The 24228-nt window shown below is 39.6% G+C and overlaps 1 protein-coding gene across 2 annotated transcripts in view; it reads right to left on the bottom strand.

The window, feature by feature from the left end:
- The window catches only part of nectin3a (nectin cell adhesion molecule 3a), a 45026-nt gene extending 21625 nt beyond the window's left edge, over positions 1-23401 (bottom strand). For both annotated transcript variants that reach the window (XM_084717989.1, XM_084717990.1), the window contains exon 1: positions 23158-23401. In XM_084717989.1, the coding sequence (XP_084574115.1) occupies positions 23158-23230 (73 nt within the window). In that variant the 5' untranslated portion in view covers positions 23231-23401. The remainder of the gene's footprint in view (positions 1-23157) is intronic.
- Between the last annotated feature and the right edge of the window lie 827 nt (positions 23402-24228).

Raw genomic sequence — 24228 nt, 5'->3', positions numbered from 1 at the left:
GTTTGTGAGGACTAAAGCCAAGGGAGGCTGAGGCTCCCCGTGCTCCATTACGTCCCCTGTAATTTTAGTGATTACACACACACACACACACACACACACACACACACACACACACACACACACACACACACACACACACACACACACACACACAGAGTTTCTCCTTTCCAAAATAAGGAATAAGAGTGTGACCATGTGTGTAAGAGTCAGGCATTTTGTTTGAATGGCTGCTGAGTCCTAAATGTATGCTGCATTGTGTTGTGAAGTGTCATGCTGTGCTATAATACCGGGGCTTTCCTGTTTGTTTGTTTTTTTTCTCTGCTGACCCACATTTTCAAAATATTTTCCTTATGTTTCCTGCTGTACTGTTCAAACTAATCCCACACAGTTCTGCACTGTATTTAGGCTTTTAACCTATTAACCCAAAGTATTTAACTACGCCTCCCTTATTTGTCATTCACTTGGAAAGACACTTTGGAAAGTCACTTAGGATTATTATTACATTTCTCCAGGATAATTTAGGGATACATTTACACATTTTCCCCACCTCTGAATGAGAACCTAGTCTTAAAAAATGCCTGCACTGCTATAATATGCTATGCAGTGCCTGTGCTACCCTGTGTTTGCCTTGCGTCTGCCGGAGTCCTCTGGGTGCACTGGTGTGGTGTGGGGGAGAATCAGGGTCAGAGCCGTGTGGGTTTTGTGTTCTCGACTCCACGGTCATCTGAGCTGACACACCAGCTGTTTGTTGCCACCTTACTAGTGTAACACAGTTGTTTTGCTTGACACAATTTAACAAAATTTTACTGCAATGATAAAAGCTTTACAGTGAGATCCATGTTTGCAAATATATATGTCTATAACAGTGTCACTTTCTTGAACTATAATTTTTGGCAGTTTTTCACTGGCAAAAACAAGATGGTAACTAAATAAAAAGCAATTTATGATGACAAAACCATGACAAAATCTACTTGGACTTTACGTCAACAAATAGGGAGGTTAGATGCACACAATTTGAAAGAGCAGATCTAACTGGAAAGTCAACTATCATATTCTTGCTGCATGTGTAGAGATATGTCGCCAGCAATGTCAGTGTTTGGGAGAAAGAAGAACCAACAATCCCCAGCAAAACACAACACACCTGAAACCACATGTAGTATGTTTTTGCTAAATTTGAAATACTATAGAAGCTAAAAGAAAGTACCACTGTCCTGTACCGATTAGAGAGGTAAATGACCCAGAACCGCAAATCTTATATCATGAAGTAAAAGATCAATTGACACACTCAAGGTAAGTGTAAAGTTTCACTGCCCTCAATTTGAAACACATATGTAACAAAAAGAAGAATGCATGAATACTTAGTGTTAGGGGAAAATTCAATCATGTGATTGTTTCATCTGATTTCACAGGGCAATGGACCTGGTAGCAGGCATTAAAAATAACTATACAGAAATAGGAAATATTCTCATGGATGGTGGCATCAGTATTAAACGGAGACTATTTCAAAACCAGTTAATAAATACTTGTAGTAGCTTTAAACTTGTTGGATTTTAGACAAATAAATCTACTGCACATTTAACCAACTTAAACTAGACTAAAACTAAAACACTTCAGATAGCTAAAATATGACTAAAACTAAATGACATTTTTCATCAAAGACTGTGACTATAACCAAATCAAATGTTGCTGTCACTGATCTATAACTGGTACAAGAATACAGATGGCAGGCTGATAAAAAATCCTGCAGCACTGGTCATCTGAGTAATAAACCAACATCCTTGGCATGCATGACATTGCATTGATGCATGCAGACACGTGTCTCAGGCTCAGGCTTCTCCCTGACATGCTCTACATACTGCAGCTACCTGACACAACACTCCAACTGCTACCGCACGTAGTTTGTCTATCTCAGTGTGTCAGCTTTCAGGCCTGTCAAAGCATACAAAGAAACTAGACTCCATCCGTGCTATGTTGTTTGTTTTACAGTAAGCATTTGGGAGTAAGTAGGAAAAGGAGGGAGAGAAAGGGGGGAAGTGCTTAAAGAGGACTCCACCCTTACCATTAAGGGAGGAGAGACAGATGGCCTCTGCATGGGATACCTACAGCCAGGAGGAGAGTGGGGAAACTTGGCACTGCGAGCTGAGACCATGAAGAACACAGCCAGGGCTCGCAAACTAGAGCACCGAGAAATATTATCTAAAATACTGCAGGCAAATGAAATGTAAGCAGTGCATTAAAACAAAGCTGTCGTGCTGTTTCATCAAGGAAATAGGCTGTACTGCTACAGAGCTGAGGCACAGCCAGCTCAGGGCTGTCACAAATTTCATTACTGGATATCCAGCTTTTCCAGTAAGCAAATAAGGTTCAGAATTTTAAAGACATAAACAAGGAAAACTTTATGCTGTATCACTGTTTCGATACTTTGCAACGAGTGATGTTATATTACATAAGTACATTTACTCAAGTACTGTACTTAAGTAAAATTTTGAGGTACTATATCCATTTTCCTTCAGAGAAATCTAGTGCTTATTACTTCACTACATTTATCTGACAGTTTAGTTACTGGTTACTTTACATATCAAGATTTTTACAGACAAAACATATTAAGAATATAAAATATGATGTTGTGTTTTACATGAAACTTCCCAACAGTTTATACAAGTACAGCTAAAAGGTTTAGCTAATAAATCAATGAGTTGATTGACAGAAAATTAATTGGCAACAAACATTTATGGTTCCAGTTTCTTAAATGTGAATTTCTGCTGCTTTCATTTTTATTTATTTAAAGGAGAAATGTGTAATAAATGCCCAGTGTTCAGAAATGAGTACTGCAGTCTGAATAGCAAGTTGGACCCACAGAAAGTACATTAAATAGGTTAAAGCCCTATTTAAAATAAATATACATTAAATATATTACATATTTCTCCTTTAATCTGTTTGTAGGCTGACAATTTTAAGGCCTGGAATGTTGGAGATTAAGGAAACATGCTAAATTGAAATAATGGTTTCTTTGACAGCAACGATACAGCCAGAACATTCTCCTTTGAAATCTCCATCGCAATCCAGAACATCTGTTATTGTTTGCAAATTTCATGTTTATTCGAGTTTATATTAATGCTGAATGTTTGCAAATGAGTCAATGTCTGTTTATGAGTTGTAAGAAATCATCATTAATATTTTAGAAGGAGGAGATGTTTATGATGGTTAAATTGAGCAATATCTTAATGGAGTCTGGCAGGCAGTGAGACAGGCAGTCACTGAACTCCAGCACCAGAGTGTGTATTTTCAGAGCAGTGGGCTTTTGTTTTCAGGATAAAAGGCTTAACTTTACATCAACAGGCAACTGACAGTTATAAACAGCTGATCGGCTTACAGTGTAGAACTCGTTGTCACTTGACATTTTCAAAATATAATGTTGTCCTTGTCTTGTGTTTTTGTTCAGTGTCCCTGCAAGAGACTTGCCTGAGTTTTGTATCTGGGGAGGAGGGGGTGGGTGGACACAGCTTGCTTCAACCATAGATTGTATATTTAAACAGGGATTCAAAGTATTAAACATACCATTTATGGTATGTTTAATGCACATTACTGTTTGGACCGTAGTACACATTTTTGAATGCTACTCATTTCAGTAACATTTTTAATGCAGGACTGTTTGCAACCCATTTAGTCAAGTCAAAGTGTGTCACCCTGCACCAGAGAACAGGATGAACCTTGGCCTGCAAGACCTAATTTGACTGAAAATAAATAGACTGCACTTTTGCCCCCTTTTTCGTTGAGAAGAAACCCAAAGAAACAATGAACTCATGGGAAGGATATGCTTGCCCTTTGAAGAAATGCTTCATATTTGTTTCTTTCCCTCCTGACATCACTAATTGCGACAAGCTGCTCGAAAGACGCAATGGTAAATCAAAACCTTCCTCTTTGCCTGGCAACCGGCTAAAACATTCCACGTCGGCCACTTGATGAGCCAAAATCTCCACCTACTCAGACCTGACCCAGCTTCAGCCCTGACCTCCGCAGAGAGGAAGCTGTCTCCTGGCTAGAGATCCTTGCAATGAAGCCTGCAGTGCATGTCAGAACCATGTGAGAAAGACAGGATCCAAGGCCAGAAACATTTACAAGCAGCAACAAAATAGACAATCATGTCATGTTCATGTAGACAAACTCCATGCATAGATTATCATGTCAAACAGCACTCATGAGGGACTGATCTGAAGACCTCACAGGAGAAGAATGCAGACATGAGATCTGTGCTGGAGGGAGTGTGGTTTAGGACTAAAGCAAGAGGAAACTCTGAGTGCTCAGAGTTCAGAAATGAATACAGTGAGTCGAGGATGAATAAAGACACAAAGAAAGAAGAAATAGGGCACTTATTGAGAGGAAGTGCAGATGGACCGAAGAAAAGACTTTAACAACAGTGTGAACTATGTGGGGACATAAAAATGTAACCATACTGGGTCAATCATTTTTACAAACTCATATTAATACATGACAGGAAATGACAGTCTGACGGAGTGGTTCAGACCACCAAGTTTGCAGCTGAACCAGGTCAGAACTACTGATACTAACATGTGTGCAGTATGCAGGATGGTTGATTTGAGCAGACTTTATAGCATCTGCTTTTCTAATCATTCAGTTTTTTCAACATGAGTCTTTTTTGGTACTTTTGGCCATCATTTTTATGATGACGTTTATGTTCTCACTAGACTAACTTCTGACATTTTGAAATGCTGCAACATTGCTACAATAAAGTCAAATGGGTCGAGTAACATGAGTAAACAGATCAGTCACATTATCGACAATTTTATTCGGAAGTAGCACTGTAAGTCAGTAGCCTGGGAATCAAACAAATGTGCTGTGCTCATATTTTCATTTGCTCTGGCAGATACATCTATACTCCCTTCCATCTAGACAGACTTCCACCAGCATTGGATAAGAATGAGCCAATCACAAATGTTAATTTCATATGAGGCAGATTCTACAGGATGACTGACAGAGGAGCGTCACTGGTCCAGCTTTGAAAAGTCACATGCAACATGTGACTTGTTTCACTGCTATGACTGGTTGTATATCTATCTGACTGTGTCCTGTCACCATGTCTGTCCAGTGCAAGAATTAAGCCTCCTGAAACACAGATCAAACTGTCAAACTAGGTAGTGAGGATCAAATATGGATCGAAACTGTAATACTACATTACCTATTTCTTGAAGAAGACATTTGTTCTGCGTGTGTTGATAACTCCTAAGAAGTTCCAGACTAATACACATTTACAAATTAGTCTGGCAGTGCCAGGCTAGTAAATCAGCACACCTGTAATGTGGTAATAATCGCTAATTGAATGGGACAACTGTCCTACTACAATGGTAGTCACAAGTGAACCAGGTACTCTGAGGAGTATGATGTTATCACAACCAATGGCAAAATGAAAATAAGATCCAAGTACTGCAGGATAACCAGAATTATCCTGCTCATAAATACGAGAAATAGATTTTCAAATGTTAAATAGTAAGAATTAGTCACAGTTCATTTTTATTTGCCCCTGAAGAGCAATTGGTTTTCCAGCAAAACACACAGATGATAAAAATACAAAATGCCTACTTGAAAAAAACTGTCCCCAGGTTGGCCTTACAATTATAGAATTCATACTTCTCCTGGTTTGTAAATTTGACCAACTTCTGCAAAGGTGATTCTGTTCTGTCTGATGATGTCACACCTAGGGATGGGTACCGAATTTCTGTACTTTTTTGGTACCGACCGAATTCCTGCTGAAGTACCAAGTATCGATTCATGGGAAGTCCGTCGGTACCACATTTCGGTACCTGAATGCACCTTTTTTTTTTTTACCCTGAACGCACCTTGACATTATGCGTTGGCGAGAGCGGAGGACGCGGTGACACGGTTACGTCAGTGGTTGCTTGATCTTCAGAAGCGAACCATGGCGGATCGCAAGTACTCCAAAGTCTGGCTTCATTTTACCAAGCTGGATGCCGACAACGCGTAGTGCAACATTTGCGATGCGAAGTGCAAAGCCAGCAAAGGAAACACAACCAACTTGAGGAAGCACTTGGTTAAACACCAAATACTCCTCAAGGCGGAGGAGTGCATGATTTTTGACAGTTTAAAAACACAGGCTAACGTTACCACAGCTACTCGCCCTGTTAAACATTTTATACAGTTATTTATTTTGAAAGGGGTTTGTTACTGTAAAGCCAGCAGACACTAATGTTAAACATTTTATACAGTTATTTATTTTGAAAGGGGTTTGTTACTGTAAAGCCAGCAGACACTAATGTTAAACATTTTATACACGTATTTATTTTGAATCTATTTATTTTTAAGTTATTTACTTTATCCCCACACACATTTTTCTCAAGTTCTATGTTGGAGTTATTTCACTTGATGTTATTGAAGAATAAATGTTCAGAGGTTTTGACTATTTTTTAAATATACAAAATAACTTTAATTACCAAACACATATCCCCCCCCCAAAAAAAAGTACTGAAAACAGGTACCGAAAAATACCGGTATCAGTTCGCAGGTACCGAGTATCGGTATCGTATCGATTCAGATTTGAAAGGTACCCATCCCTAGTCACACCAAAGATTTTAAGGAGGTCTAACCAGGGTTGGCCAAATCTTTACATGCCCCTTATTTAAAAAAACAAAAACAAAAAACTGACACCCCAAACTGATGGAGGGTAAGTTTGGCTATCCCTGTCATTCTCCTCTTCAAGGTGTTTGCAAGCAACCTGGAGAGCACCACACACAGCCCAGTCCTCACCCTGTTCTCTGCTTCAGTAGTTTTCAAGTGTGAGTAGGAGGTGGACACAGGCTGAAGGGCAGTGTTTCATTACTGTTTAATGAGTGCAGTAATTCATACTCCTTCCAGGCACTGAAGTCCCCTAGTCTTGTATAGGCCAATGGCAACATTAGCTGACTATTAAACTTCAATCTTATTCTCAAGGTCACATTTCAAAAATGTCCATTAACATGCATTTGAAAACTGTGTTGGCAAACTCTGCCAACCTCACACAAAGCATCCAAATGAATCTATGAATATGGATTAATATATTACCATTAGATATAGTTATAAAATAAGCATTCTATAATGACTCAATGGGCTGTTCCTAACCCAATCCAAGCCCTCTCAACAAGGAGAAAAAAATGGAAGAAACATAAGAAAGACAATTCAAAGTGAGATCAATTTCTCATGTGCAGCAGCTATAGTTGGGAAATTTGTATAAACAGAACAAAAACTTGGAAATTTTATCAACAAATCTTCCACTGGGGCTGCATTTTCTGAGAGTTGTGTGTGCCTTTAAACACTGCACCCTCAAAGAAGTCAATAGGCAGTGTGGACCCATTTGTTTGGTATTGTTACTTTCTAAAGAGGTGACCGGGGGGAAAAAAAAAACAAGACAATGCCTATATGCTGAACATAGGCCCCCAGACCGATGGGATTTATTTTTGTGAGGCCTATAACTCTGTCTCAATCAGTTAGACACAGGATAGGCCAAGCAGTGAATTGCCTGTTTTATAGCGTGTCTTTATCTTAAGAAATATTTGTGCAGTGTGAAGAAAACATTAGTTCGAACACCAGCTCCAATCTACCCCCTTCCTTCCTTGCATTGTATCCTGTGAGGGTGTGAAGCTTTTTCAGTGGATTAATTCATGGTGCAGACAAACACAGGCTGACAGGCCTTTAAAAAAAGGGCAGGCGGGCCTCTTTCACATGTCACTGTCCTCTTCAAAACCCCTTTCTCATTGCTCCCCCACAGTAATGTGGACTTCTGCGCCCTTCTCATCCAGGTCACATTTGATTAAAGATCCTTGCTTAAAAGAAAAGATCAATAGTGTTGACATACAAAGTGTTGGGATAGGTTACAACCTCCCATCAGAGTCAACTACAGCTATGCAGGAGAACTTGTGAAGGACAATGTTTGCCACTGTGTACCAAAGCAACACAAACACTCCTACAGCATCCTATTGTGTGGGCTTTGTTATTGTTTGTTGTGGGGGTTTGAGGCATTCAAAATGTCCACAGATGTGGTATGGATCCAAAGAAGGACAGCAATGTTTTTTTTCCATGCACACAGAAAATGTATGACAAATGTACAAATTTGGAACAGAAAAGACCACTGCAAAAGTCACAGATGGTCACAGAAGGCAAGGAAAGGCATTTTTCCATCTGCTGTGTGAATGAGGAACTTAATTTTGGAGGTTTGCTTTTAAAGGCTACACAGGGAGTCTTTCTCAATTAGAGCTCAAGTGTATGACATCCCTGACATGTTGACGCTAATAGAGACCACACCACTCCACAGTAGTGCTGAAAATTGCACTGTTAGAAATGTTGTTCATGTCAGGCTCTGCTGGCTCATCAAGTGCATCCGTACCACTCCTGTCCTTTTTCAGATAGCTGAGTGTTCTTAAAAAAACCTTTATCTTGTCTCAGAAGTTGACAGCCATGAATGAATGTTTGGACATTTACGATATAAAGCAATTAGCCAGATGTCAAGCAGAGACAAGTCAAGCGTCTACACTTTCAGAACAAGCAGTGTTTTATGGTTGGCCTAGTATCTGTTTAATTGATTTTTAGTAAATTATTCACAGCATCCAGTGAAATCTACCACCAAGCCAAACAAAGACAGCATAGACAAGCTACCTAGTGATAATTGGAGGTCCAACCCCCCACATTAGCCGCTGTGATAATAAAAGATTAACTCTATGTTGGACTCATGTATTCAAAAGTGGCATTTACTCAGTTTTGACTCACTGCAGGTGCATCCATGGGCTTCTATCCCTACTGCAAACACTCAACCAACATGTAGCAGTTTAAGGATAGTTTGGTGTAGGAAGCTAAGCAATGTACTGCTGTGGACAAAATCAGCAGTACAAGCTAGCCACTTAAAAAAGGCCAACATAAAAACAAAGAAGAATAGCAGTTTACGGGTGCATCATATTTAGAATATTTTCACAACTTTACCTTACTATCAGACAGTCTTTTATGACATGAAACCACCGTATAAGCCAAATATTGCTCTCTCTAAACCTACCAGACTCCATTGGCAAAATTAGTCATTTGACCTCACAGAACACGAGACTTGCTGGTCTTCTGCTGCCTCGAGCCATTGTTGCTATTTGTATCTATCTTCTGAGTTTTAAAGGGTTAGTTCAGATTCACCAAAATAATAACTAGGGATGTACTGATCTACCGGCCAGAGACTGGAACCAACTGGTTTTCAGAGTGACCGGCTGGTCAGAATCACATATCCAATTCTATGCCGGTCATATTTACAGAAATGTTCTGCACGATGGTCACATAATGCGCGCAGTACACTGACTGTAATGTAACACCCACAAAAGTGCTGATCACAGCTACACACACACAGACATATGCTTGCATGAAGTTAGTGATAGATTCCAGGAAAAGGATAAAGAGAAGATGGACAGTCTACAAGGAGACGCAGCAGCTGAGCAGCTGATGATGTCGCAGAACAGCCATAAACTTTCTGGTGCTTCAGGCTTAGCCAGCATGCAGACTGCTGTTCACAGACTGAGTTAAAATCTCACCTCCTGTTCTGTCTGAAGAATAAACAACCTGTGTTGATGCATCTCCTTAAACATTTTTTCATCCAGACTCAATTAATTTCTGCTTCTGTTTTCTCAATATAGAGCTTTACTACAGCAAACTGTCGCACCACGTCAGTCTCAGGTTTGTTAACACCTGCTTCCACATGAGACCACGTGAAATTGTGTCCCGCAAAATCCCGTAAAAGATTCCATGAGGTCTTGAGAGATCGTGTTCCCGCTAGTATGTAATCTTAATATAAGAAGGCCTGGCTGTAACCTGGAGGACTTTTGGAGAAAATATAAAATATTATTTAATTAATATTTAATAGTCAGTGTTTTATTATGAAGATCCAATTTAGTTCTACAAGTAAAGTTGCAAAAATGTTTGTGAATGCAGTCAGTTATAGTTCTTAGAAAGACTAAAAATCAAAATTCGCCAAAATTGGAATCGGCAAGTCAGACCCTTAAGAATCGGAACTTGTAATTACCCTAGAAAATTGGAATCTGTGCATTTCTAAACACAGACAAACTAACATATCAAGGCAGCAGTTGACCAGCAACTCCCATGTTCTCTGAGGCAAAATTAATGAAATGCCAAAGGAGTCTGGTTGAGTGAGTGTAAGCAATATTTGGATTATATAACGACAGTTTCCTGTCAGAAAAGGTTCTCTGACTGTAAGGTTAAGTGGTGAAATTATTTTAAATATAGCGTACACATAAGCTGATTCTCAGGTAGCTAAAACACATTTTGTTGCTGATCCTGTCGACAACAGTACATTGTTTAGCCTCCATGCTGGTACTGTAGGTAATACACAATTGATTAGTACCTCATACACCCCCACTTGAAATAATAATCACTTCAAATAACTATCCCTTTACCAATGCTCAGTGTAAACCCTGCAATGAACCACAGAGACAGCCTCAGCCTGGAACTATGCATTGTTTCTAGATTCATGTTGTTTGTCACCAATTTCACATGTCACTGTCCGTTGAAAAATTCTGTAATTTCCTGATAAGAAATCTTAAAAAACCAGGCTCAATAGCTCAATTTTCATTCATTAGGACAGAAATAGATCAGGCCCTCATTGGGTAGGTGGAGCTCTGCAGAGAAGAGCGAATGAGTTCTGTTCTAATCACAGACTCCACTGCCCTTGACTGGGTCTAAATAGGCTACTGTACTTTCATTAGGCCGATGTAACATAATGGAAACATAGTTTCCCACATGCCACAGAGACCCCAGGGGAATTAGACTGTTTTTCTTTAAAATGACTCCCATGATTATCCAATTTTAGATTTCTTGTATGACGCCTGTTTCTGCCTACAACCACCAACAACATGTGGGTTTGTTTTCAAGAGACCTACATGATGTCAGTTACTGTCACATGTAGGCCACACCCACTGGACTATTATCTGGGAATGTGCAGAGATTTGTATTATGATTTGGTGTAGCAGAGAAGAATACTGGTGGGCAGTGAACAATACGCTGCTATTTTTTATATATAATTACACAGTTGTTTCCAGTACAATGCATGACAGACTAAAAAGCAAACCACTTTAAGTTAGAAATTTGCTATTTCAATGTATTTACAGCCCTTTTTATCAATACAAGAAAAATGAGAAAGATTTGTTTTAAGTACTAGATCTACCCAGCATGCATCTCATATAATTTATGTCCTCTAATAAAGCCTGGCAATTATATGGGATTGTTTGCTATGTTTAATACAGAATTTTATTTGGCCATTCCTTGAATAGCAACAGAGAAAAGAGGAGGCACAACAAATCGTTATTTGCTAGTGAATATATGCTATAACTCAAATAACTCAATTACTGTGTAGCTCTGTATCAGTTAGTAGCACTACAGAGTGTTATGCTGCATTCAGACTACACGACATCAGCCTGATTATAGCGTCACCTGGCAGACATAGGGTGTCAGGTTGGGAATTACTATGGGCATCAGGTGTGACAATTGATCATTTTATCTCGTGTAGTGATGAAAATGGACGCTCCATTCAGCCTTACGTCATCCTGACAAAAAAATGTAGTAGATGTTAGAATTTTTTTCCTTCTACAATGACTTCCACTACGCTTTTCAACAGGAGCACAGAATGCTCTTCCATGCACTAGAGACGTGTGCAAATTATTGATTTAATTAAACACTGCTACCCTCAATAGTCATCACCAGACATACTAGTAAATTAAACAATTAATTAGCCTAATATTTTATTAATGTAAAACATTGTAACCAGTCTTTTACTGTTGCCTCTAACTCTAACTGGCATATAAACACTGGACCACAGCAATGTGTGATGTTAACCTGCAAGGAGAGCAAGTTGCTGGTGCTGTGTGGGAGCTGACATTGTGATGTCACATATGACACTGTTTAAATGCACTCTCTCATGTTTCATAAGATAATGTACAATGGTCGTAACACACAGAGCAAAGTGCTACCCATTTCAACAGCATCTAAAATATGATAGTGAAGAATGTGACAGCTTCAAATGCCTCTAAATGCCTGCAATATTTTTCAGAAAACATTTACCCTTATTGATTAATAAACTGTGCCAAGTTTCTAGTTTAAAGTAAAATTTTTGTTTAATCAAAAGGGAAATTAGTTGCCAGGAACGTCCCTACTGTGAACAACTGTAAACATGGGGAAAAGAAAAAAGTGGATTGATTTTGGTGCTGCACTTTTACTTTCTTTATCATGCTCATTTTGCCATCACACATGTCACAAAAGACGGATTGTCGTCGGATTGTGTAGCCTGAACCCGGTATTAATAGGGAGTTCAGATGTTTGTTATACAATTTTTTCTTTTTAAATTAGTCAGTATTAGTATTAGAATGGGCTGTTTTACTGTCCTAATGTACAGTATAGAAAAACATTGAAGGAGGAAGCCACTTTGGACATTCTTGAGCTATCAACATCACTGCATATGTCAACAATCACCACTTCACAAACAGCATGAGGAAGTAAAACAGGCTAACAAAAGCCTGCCTCTGTACAGCATGTAACCAGAGGTTAATAAAAACAGTAAGTAGTTTGGTCAGTGTGGCATTTCAGCAGCATTATCCTGGTCAGAGGGAGTTCATTTTCCCGGCACACCCACTTTTCCCGGCACACATTCTCCCTTGTTTCTGTGACAGATTAGAGCGGTACTCTTGATTCACACTTACCACCCACTTTGAACAGAGAGAACAAGGAGATTTAGGTGCCTAAAAAATAACTGACTAAAGCACATCAGAAGTTACCTCACAACAAGACACAAACACATTTATTTGTCAGCATGCCAATGCAAAAACATCTAGCCAACTGCTTTTTCTATGATGATACTGCCCTATATCCTGTGCAGACTTCAATCGAACAACATCCCTCTGTGCAATGTACCCCACGCTCCCCTCTTACGACTGTATAGTCCTATAGAGATTCAATTTGCTAAAAGACTAAAAGAAAGGTCAGTAAGACAACATCCAAGTGTATCTTTTCAGAGCCTCAGGTTACATGTCTGGTTTGACATAGTGCTCCCATAATATGAGGCTCGCTTGGATGTAAAAGACAAATATTTTGAGAACGTAAAGACAGCAGTACCCAATATATTGTTGGTCTAACAGCTGTAGGCTTGTAGAGTAAGCAAACCACTAAACTGCGATGCTCTCCCCTTTAAAGTGTAATGCAATCTGTGCAATATCTGATATTCCAACATTGTTTTTAAGCCCTAAATAGAACTGGCCACTTGTTTTGTTATGATTCTTTTCGCAATCCAAGTAGAGGCAGAAAATAACAACCACATCAAACTATCATGTTTGTTAGCAGTGAGCAGTAATCTATGACTGTTCCCTTTTGTGACTAAGCATCTTAACTATTAAAAAAAGACATAATATGTTTAGTGTAAAGGGTAACAACAAAACCTTCAGTCTATGTGGTACAGCTTGAATCAAAAAGTTGAAATGTATTCAGCTTTGAAGCCAATTTGACAGCAAAAAGAGCATCAGCATCTTACACAGAAGCATGAAACTTAAAGCATAACGAGGGTAATATGGACATAGTGGGGTGTAGTAGGGACAGCAGGGGAATACAAAATAATTTGGCTGAATACCAGCAGGGATATACTTGTGCAAAATCCTATTCAAGCCATTACTGCAATATATCTGCATCAAGGAGCAGGGCTCCTGCTCTGCAAGCCAAATCAGGGAACACTGAGGTAGGGGACAGCAGGTCTTTCTTTCCCTCAGTTTCGGTGTCTGATGTTATCTCACACAAAATGAGGCCATAGGGTGGGTGCTGAAACCTAGAAAACTTGGACTAAAGTTCTGAATAAAAAGCCAAAACTGTATGTGAAATCCAACTGCGTCATATCCAATTCATTCTGTCACAGGCTGTCTGCTTCAAATGATGGGAGCGTTCCCAACTGAAATGCAGGAATGTTAACACTGACTGTAAGCACAGTACAACAAGAAACAGTTTTGGACTGTCACTCATGAGCAAGTCCATTATTGTAAATAATGCATGCAGTGAACATTTCCTGTTCACTTATGGTTTTGGACCAGTGATTCTGGGAAAGTAAATCTAGTACTTTCAGTTAAGGCTGGGCAGTGTAGCCTAAAATTTATATCACAGTATGATTTGAAGCATGGACTGTATATATCACAGTATATTCGTTTTTGTTAAAATTTAAATATACATACCTCTGAAGGGGTAAATCACTGGTGCAGTGTATGGCAACTGCATGACAGGTATTACTGTACTCATAACTATTACTAGGACATATTTCACACAGCACAGAGTTATATTAAGAACATTTATTGTACAAAACTGAAACAATTAATAGAAAAAAGAACCTTTCTCAAGTATATCAAGGACTATCACACCCTATCAACACTGTTATCCAATATAATTTGCAGATTGTTTTCTGCTCGTTGACTGAATTTTTAAACCTGAACCATGTCCATATAATTGAATCTTTGGCCTTTTTTATCAGCTTCTCCTCTTTATCATGTGCACTGTGGTGAATTGTTGCAAAGAAGCTAAAACCAAAGCTGTCTGCATCCTTTCTAACTGGCTTAGTTTGCAGCTTATCTTAATATCTGTCAAAGCCCTAACATCATCAGTTCTTTTAACGTTTTGTTGTAAATTATTATCACAAGGCAGATTCTCACCTGCTCTGAGTCCAACCAGCACACACACACACACACACACACACACACACACACACACACACACACACACACACACACACACACACACACACACACACACACACAAGGGAAGTCAGCAGAGGGGTCACAGTGGAGACAATGATGTGTACCAATCAAAGTTTACTTGAAGAAGACAGAAAGCCATATTCTGATCTGCTCTGTCTGAGGTCTCTCATCTACCAACACTATTTTTGACACAAGCACAACACTCTAGCTCGACTTTACAGTGTCATTAGCCATTTCTTGGTTTCAAAACAAAGCAGCACGTGGCATGTGGACTATCACATTTCAAGACAATTACTAGCACAGGGTAATGACAATATAAGAAATCTTGGGACAACTTTTTCTTTTGGTCGAGCAAAATGAGGGCTCTACTAGTCAACACAGTATAGTCAAAATTCATACCAAAGGGCAAATTCATACTGGTGATTGTTTTGTACCGTCTATTACATCTACCCCTACCGTCTGTGTTTCCACTGCTAAATTAAGTTGTATGTCATGTCATTATCTAGAGCTGCAACAATTAATCAATCATTATTTAATTACTAAATTGATTGCCAGCTATTTCGATAATCGATTAGTTGTTTGGAGTCATTTGTTTATAAAAAATGTCCAAATTCTCTGCTTCTTAAATGTTAATATTTTCTGGCTTCCCTAGTCCTCTATGGTAGTAAACTGTAACTCTTCGGGTTGTGGACAAAACAAGACATCTGAGGGCATCACCTTAGGCTGTTCAAGAATTTTCACCAAATAACTAATTGATTAATCAAGGAAATAATCGACAGATTAATTGATAATGAAAATCATCGTCTGTTGCAACTGTAAGATTATCAATATTTGTTAATAAGATACAGGCTTATGGACACAGTAAGTGAGGACTAGATCAACTTTGCAGTAGGAGATATAAAGCAGTATTGTGTCAGACTCACTGTCTTTGCTGAAATTCTCCAGATATCTCAGGCCAAATGTCTATTATCACACTAGATAAACACAGTGCTAGAGAGCTTAAAACTAGGATGTGAGTGCAATTCTTAGGGATCCATCTTGCAGGTCTGGCAAAAATATTGGTGGAAATACAGGAGATTGCTTCTATTATATCTACAGTATACTGTGTGTCACCATTCTTTGTGTATGAGCAAATAAGACAACACTGCTGCTAACTTAGTTGCTACAATCAGCACTTCCGTATATTTGACTGGTGGGTGTTAATAATCTCCCACTTGGGTGGCAGGGGTGTGCCAGTGCGTACAACTGACTGTGTGCTCTTCCCAAACATCATAGCCACCTGACAGCTGAATGAGTGAAACAAATAAGACTGAGTGGTGAAAAGCAGCCACACCTGTTTCCCATAACCCCGGCGCTCCTCTCCTGGGGGATTCAGCTGCTGACTGTGCACATCCTGCATGCACTGTATACCTCTTTAATGTGGACTGTGACGCCATAGTGTATCCAAGTGACCCTAACCCCAGTCCCATACTGTGATCTGTTCTTTCAGGGAAAAACCTGGACTCCTGAAAACAGCAGGCAAAAAACGGTTTAAAAGGTTTCCCTCTGTTCATTCACAGTAGGTAATTAACCATGGAAATATCTGGAAGCCATTTTTGCAGAGCAGTTTCCTATGACGCAGAGATTGAAACAGTCCATTCCTGTCTATCTAAGATTTATTCAGTAGACAAGGCTAACACAGCATCCCTAATATTAGCATTTTCTATGTACTTTTTGCAGGTTCCCCCTTTTCCTCCCAATTTTGAATGGCTAATTACCCATGCACCGTGGTCCTAATGACGGGTAACTCCCTGTGTTGCTCTGGGAGGAAGTAGACACAAAATAATGAATGCCACCAGAAGCACTATGATTGCCTTGCTAAACCAGACGGGTGGGTTAAGGTCGAAGTGTGAGTCTATATTTGTGGCATTATCTTTACATCACATGGAAAGATCAATTTCAACAATGAGTTAGTCTGCCTCTCAGTGATTTCCAACTTCCCTGCCCTGCCTGTGGCAACTGGATCCATTCATTCCTACAGATGATGTTAATCATCATAAATATTAACTTAACCCTCCCCTATCACCCTCCCTTTCCTAGCATGTAGGACAAACTGCAGTGGCCATGGAACTCGAGCCAGTGTTTGGCTTGTTTGTTATGGGCGGTGCAGCATGGTGTTCTCTGTGGCAAAGGACCTGCGCCCACTGTAGGTATAAATGGCTCATTCTGCGGTAACGAATGATTACAATTGTAATATTTTAATACATCACTGATGTGACGAAGCAATTGAAATACCATAGATAGATAAAGGCATTGGTTTTGGCTGTCCAGCAGTACAAAAGCCTACTTGTTCACTAACAAACCACTTTCTACTCTTGCTCTGACGGCAACCTCCAACTGACTATGCCGAAAAAACTCTGGTTCTTATCACTAGCAAAGGTAGCAGGCAGATAAACTCTCATATCCCAGCTGGCCGGGCATCCAATGTACGTCCCCGTGCCAAGTTTAAAAGGGCTTTCACCTCCTCACCACATACCCGTAACTTAGTTGCGTTCAGTCTCTGAAGCTTGAAACAAGGTTAGCCGGCTAAGCATGGTGAGAAAACCAAGCTAAGAAAACAAGAATGCAAGTAACAATGGCACAATTGAAACGCTAACAGTGGCGTGGAGAAAAGAAAGACTGCTGCCACTAATGTATTAAATTTTATCTCCTACACGTCAAAAACAGAACTTCACAAATAACTCTGGTTTACAGCAACTCTGAGTGGACAAACTACCTCAAATACAGAAGGCTACAATAGTAGAGGGCTCAGCAGTCTATGACTGTCAGCAATTGCTGATGGATGTAACCCTACTTATTAGAAAAATCTATTCATTGTTTTCATAAGATTTGCTGGCAATATGACAAATATATAAAAAATCCACAGCCTTATCCCTCTAGTTAGGGTGCAACATGAGCTTTTTGCCCACAGACCAAATGGCTAGATAATGTTCAAATTTTATCAGCCACTCTACAGATTAAAATTGTTTTTTGACTGGTGAGTTGAGCAAATCTACTAGCATTGTTTACATATTTTACTAGCACTTGATTGATGACTGTTGCTAATTTTGTGTCATCATAAGATTAGAGCCAAGACATAAGAAATGGTTATGCCTAGGTACAGTAAAATCCTTAGCCAGAGATGTCTGTGAATTGTTGACAGGACACCTCAAACTGCAAAGAAGCAAGAAAATATGTTTTAATCTGATGTAATCAAAATCTTAAATCTAGGCCAGTAGGTGCAAGACACTAATGTGCATTTGTGTATGTGTTGAGTAACTTTCACTGAAATGAATGGGAATTGGTGCCATCTCCAGAGCCCCTGTTATGAAGTATAATTTACAGTATATTTAGTCAGGGTAATTCAGGATAGAACAGGTTTTTGCAGGCAGTTCTAAATGGTCTTGTGAAAGCAGTGGGCTGAGAGTAATCAAGTCCAGGGATGAGCTAAAACTGGGGTTACAGCTCTGAATTCACTAATGGACCACCAGGGAACCGCTTGCCATACAAAGCCTGTGACAGTCAGTCACATCTGTCGGGGAAGAGGAAGCAAAGGGTGGAGTCAACAGAAGCTGGTGACCACAGCCGGCTCCCTGAACCCCACACACACAGCCTCCATGTCCCACAATAAAGCAGCCAACTCATCTGCTGATGGCCCTCCTTCAAAAAGAAAACACTGCGTGCATTTAATGTGATTAGGAGTTTTCAGTCTGCTGCCTCACAACTGAGATTTCAGATCAAATGAGAGGATCAGATGAATGCTACAGCTGTGACCAGCAGATGTGCCTACAAAATTTTAAACTTACTTTAAAACACTTTCTTACATATAATTCCAATGCAAAAAAATAACCAGTGTGGATAATTAACACCAGGCAGCAGGGAAATGTTGGTATTGGAGGACAAATTTAGAAATGGATCAAAAGTCATTTACTTTGTCATGCTTTAAGTTAACCCATCATAGTCTGGAGAAGACTGACTGGAAAATTTGTTAAAATGTGACATTAATCTTGTATTACTCATTGTGATAGTATTTTTGTTAGCTTGATGAACCATAATAATGTCCAAGAAAGGTCAGGAAGGTTGGCGTGGAACTATGTTGCTAATCTATAATGCAAATTTAAAAGTTGACTTTGGTATTTTTCAACCTGGACTCTATTTATTTATGTTTTTGTGTCTACGTGGCTAATGGGGACCATAATTGAGCCAGTATTTGCAATGTCAAAGTACATCCACTAAAAGTGCTTGTTTTTGCCACCAACAGGTTCAAATTGTTCATCTAAGCATCTGACAACATTATGGAAAGGACCGCTACAGAGATAGACCTTTCAAGAGTACAATCTGTTTTGTTTAACCATAAACAGCTGTTTTACTGCTCTTGCCAAACTAACCAGACTCAATTAACAGAAATAGTAATTTTATCATCGTAAAAGACGCTTCATTCAAACTCGACACAGAAACTCACCAAAAACGTTTTGGCTCGTCTTTCCACTGCTCCAACAATCACCAACTCTGGATTTTTGGTTGAAATAAACCCTTAATTTACTGTGTTAGCTGTGAATCATATCTCACCGCTGCTTCTCTGATGCCCGACCTTCCTCATGCTCCTCTCCCGATATTTTCATATCTAAGGCAGTGAATTAAGGGTTTATTTTGACCAACCCATAGTTGGTGATTATTGGAGAAGTGGAAACACGAGCCAAGATGCTTTGGTACGTTGTAATCTGTTTCTTTTGAGTCTGAATGACATGACAATGTTTAATGGTGATAAGATTGCAGTTCCTGCAAATGGAGTCTGATAAGTTTGGCAAGAGCAATAAAACAGCTGTTTATAGTTAACCAAAATGTATCTTACTCTTTGAAAAAAGGTCTCTTTCTACATCAGTACTTTCCATAATGTTGTCAGATACTTAGAATAACAGTCTGAACCTGTCAGTAGCAAAAACAAGCACTTTTAGTTGACATACTTTGACGGTGCACAGTTGCCCATAAGGATTACTTTATAGTTTAGTTTCACTCCTGCTGGCTGCAGTGTTCTCACTCAATACTGGACCAATTTCAAAAATAGCAGTCCCTATTAGTCACTTACCACATAAAACTGTGGGAAAACAGGGTCCAGGTTGGAAAATACCAAACTTACCCTTTAATGTTCAGACAGACAAGAGCATTAAGTCAAGTTCCACTCACCTCCCCGAAGCAGAGGGTTCCAAAAAAAATGGCTTGACCTGATCTGCCCTATGCCATGTGGTGATGAAGATGTAGCTATCTATCTGAATTACATTTTCAGTGACAAACCTACTTTTCACATCTGGCTGTCAATTAATAACCACTGAAGCCCATCAGCCTCTACAAAGACCAAATCTGCTCAGTCAGCACACTGCTTTTTCAAATCTATTTCTGTTTTAAGTCTGTAATTTAGGTGGCTCCATTACTAAATTATTTATTTAGATTATGAATCACTGCAGCCCCAAGAGAAGAAACCTCAAAACTATAGTCTTCAATTACAGACCTCACAGCCTGTAGCCACGCCTTGAATGAATCCCCTCCTCATAGGCCTGTCTACACTACAGGGAATCTGAAAATGACACAGTGAAGGAAACTGGCATCAGTGCTGTTTTTGTCACTAAGTCCCCCTGCACACTTGTGCTCTGCTAAACCCACAACACTCAGCCTAGGCCACATGGGCTCCAAACATATGCTATTGAGTCACAAACCTGCCCACATTTGTCTCCCTAACACAACACAAAAACTAACCTTTCACTGGCTAGTTTGTCCCCTGTGTTAATAATCAGCTAATTTGGTTGTCGAGGTGGCTGAAAACCTGCATGCACATGAAACCAAACAGCACATTTTGAGGCTTATCAGCTAGGTTTGCAACAGTGCGATGTTTATCAGTTCCCTGCCTTGATTTATGGACCAGTGTTTTGTGGTACAGACAGAAAAAGTACGGTATGAAGAGGACTCTGTTAAAGTATGTGTTGCAAGTGAGTGTGTGTGTAACAGCATGACAGAGATGACACTGGTGGCTGCTGGAGAGAGACAGCATACTAGAGCTTGACCGCTGAATCTGCTCAGCCAATGCATCAGCTACTTTTATCTGATCGCAGACATATTAGTAGCTGAATGTGTGTCCACTGATACATAACAAGATATATAAGCAAGTAGCAAGATATAGCAGCAGCAGTACAGAAATGCCAAAAATATGTTTGAGGTTTAGACACAGTGTCTCCATTACATAGTTTGTCTACTGATGAACACTGAGAAGTTTTAACTTTAACTAAGTTTTAACTGTAATATGTACCATTCAGTACATGTCTTGGTCACATTTCATTAACAGTAACTATTTCAGTTATGCTTACTAAACATGATTGGTTGTATTATGTGCTTTGGTAAAAACATGAACATTTGCCCATATATATTATTACTGAATATCTTAAACTGTTAAATATCATTGTCAGTATCATATAAGAGCTGCAGAGATTAGCTGACTAATTAGTCCATCAACAGAAAACTAATTGGCAATCATTTTAATAACCACATAATTATTTTTTTTTTTAGGATAAATGACTTAATAATCTCTGGTTCCAGCATCCCAAATACAAACATTTGCCCATTTCTTTCATCTTTGATGACTGTAAACCTAATATCTTTAAGTTCTGGATCTGTCAATCACTTTCATGAATAATTGATCTGTTGTTTTGTCCAGAAAATGTGAGAAATGTCACGAGTTCCCAAAGCCCAGCGTGATGTCCTACACTATCTTGTTCAGTCCACAGCCCAAAGATATTCAGTTTATTGTCATAGAGGACTAAAGAAACCATAACATATCCACATTTGAGAAGCTGAAATCTTTGAAAATGGCTTAGAACAATTAAGTAATTATCAAAATAGTTGGCAATTAACATAATAGTTAACAACTAATTAATTAATGCTGGAACTCTACTAGCAGCCCTATATCAAAGGCAACTTTATATCAATGGCAACTTAAAAAATAGCTTTCGTGACTTAAACTTGGGAGTATGTCACTTATTACAGTTAATAATGCAGAAAAGTAAGGCTGCAACTAATGATTATTTCCTTTATCAATTATCAATATAATTGATAAATTCTGTTTAAAAAGTCAAATACTCATCAGTTTCCCAGAGCTCAAGGTTATGTCTTCAAATTATTTAATGCCACAAAAGAGAAAGAAAAGCAGCAAATCCTCCCATTTAAGAGGCTGGAATCAGCAAATGTTTGACATTTTTGCTTGAAAACTGACTCAGAGTCAGACTGAATCAATTATCAAAATAGTTGGCAAATAATTTCCTTCAATTTACTTATTGTTCCAGCTCTGACACAGGAGTATACAGTTAACAATGCAGGACAGGTTAATGGTAGTTTGTTAACATGGCATATCTGAGAAGCTTTTATTGCCCTTGCATTCATGAAAAAACAAATGGTGCCTTCCTGTGCAGTATTTACTTTAGCATTCATCAGTGTTTGATTCTTCGTCTTTTGTTAGCCTGTTAAGCATCCTAATCCCAGTCCAGGACTGGGACACAGCAAAGCTCTCCAGCTGCTGCTGCTGTAGTGCTCGGGACAGTCTGGTGACTGGTGCTCCTCTGGCTGGCATGCAGCCCAACTGCAGGTCAATACTTCCAGAGACTCTGCGACTGCAGTGCCTTCTCCCTCCTTGAAATATGTCTTCATTTCCCCTGCCACCCCTCACGCCCAAAGCCTCTCCTCCTCTTCTCCTGTATCACATAACCCCCATCTGTGTATGCAACCACTTGGCAAACTTTTCACAAAGGAGCTCCTCTTTGCTCATACTCCATTTCGTTTCTATTTCTGTACAGCACGACTCACGGCTGCTCCTCAGTGTTTAGAGCCATCTGAGTGGGAGAGAGACCAGTCGGTATTTCCCCCCACACTGCCTGAATAATGTAAGCTAAGTCATGATGTGACACACTGCAAGTAACGTTAGCTAGAAAATGTGCGCATAATTACCACCAAATCAGTGGTGCGGAGCCTTAAGTTATCTCCTGCCCGAGTGGAGCCACTTCTGATTCAGTTTGCTTGTGTGTAATGGGCAGTTTGTCTGTGTGGTTATAAGTTCAACTATTGTTAGTAAGTTGTATTCAAACGGGACAGACAGACGAGGGTAAGCTAACGGTTAACTGACGCCTCCAGCTACGTTCCTACCGACGTAATGTTGGGACAACTATCCACAGACAAGAACCGTTAGCTGCAATAAAGCTAGCTGCCTTTGAACGCAGCACAGCCCGTTTGAACGCAACGAGGACCAGCCGGGACCGAATCGGTGACTAACGGTAGAGCAACTTCTTTCACGTGCCTCAGAAGTAGCAAAATGACAAAGAAAGCGTCAACTCACAGGTAAGTCCGAATAAGATGAGAAGTGACGTTAAAAGTCGCAGTCCGTTAGAAGGCAAACTCCTTTTCTCCATGATTCCTGCGTGTCTGTGTGTGTTTGTGCGTTAACTCGCACTCTGGATGGCTCCGTCCTCCTCCTCCTCTCTCCTCGCTCTCTCTGCTCTCTGTGGTTGACTCTCTCGCGCTCCTGGGGAGCTGCTCTCCATAGAGACCGATCCGCGTGGGCTGTACCACTGCTGCAGGACAACAAACACACCACACGTAAACTACGCACACACGCAGGCACACGGTCCCTGTCATTCCCGTTTCATTTGTACGACACCGGACACTTCTTCGTTTTCTCCTTTTTGTGGAAACTTTACAAAAACACACACCAAATAACGACCCCCGCCCAAAAAACAAAAAACAAAACCAAAAAACAAACAAATAAATAATAAAATACATCAACAAAGGATTAAATGCTACTACTAACTAAACTAAAAACTACTACTACTAATAAATTTACGTACCAATTCCATCAAACTGATAGCAACTTAAAGGGATAGTTCAACCAAAAACGAAAATTCAGTCATTAACTACTCACCCTCACGCTGATTGAAGGTCAGGTTTAGTTTTTTACTCCACAAAACACTGCTGGAGTTTCACAGGGAAACAGCGTTGCAGAATCCCCCAAACAATGGAGCTGAATGGTGACCAGTTTTCAAACAACCAAATAAAATCATAAAAATGTCTACATACTGCTCTGTCTGGCATAATCCAAGTATCCTAAAGCCCCGACATGTGGTTTGGACAACATCACACCACACACACGCCCAGCTCAGATGGTGTGCACATGAATGTGGCTCCGAGTGAAAGATCGACAGTGAAAATTTATGCTAGTAACATGGTGTAAATGATGTCTTTCAAGTCAACTTGGCATGTTGGGGCTTTAGGAGACTTTAGGAGATTGTATGGCTTGATTCTGTTGTTTTATTTTTTTCTGTTTGAAACTTAGTCACCGTTCACTTCCATTGTTTGGAAGATTCTGCAATGCTGTTTTCCCATGAAACTCCAGAAGCGTTTTGTGGACTAA

This window comes from Lutjanus erythropterus, chromosome 4 (genome assembly GCF_056507025.1).
Source record: "Lutjanus erythropterus isolate fLutEry1 chromosome 4, fLutEry1.hap2, whole genome shotgun sequence".
Classification (NCBI taxonomy): domain Eukaryota; kingdom Metazoa; phylum Chordata; class Actinopteri; order Lutjaniformes; family Lutjanidae; genus Lutjanus; species Lutjanus erythropterus.
Note: the sequence above shows the minus strand (reverse complement) of the source record. Positions and strands in the feature narration are given on the sequence as shown.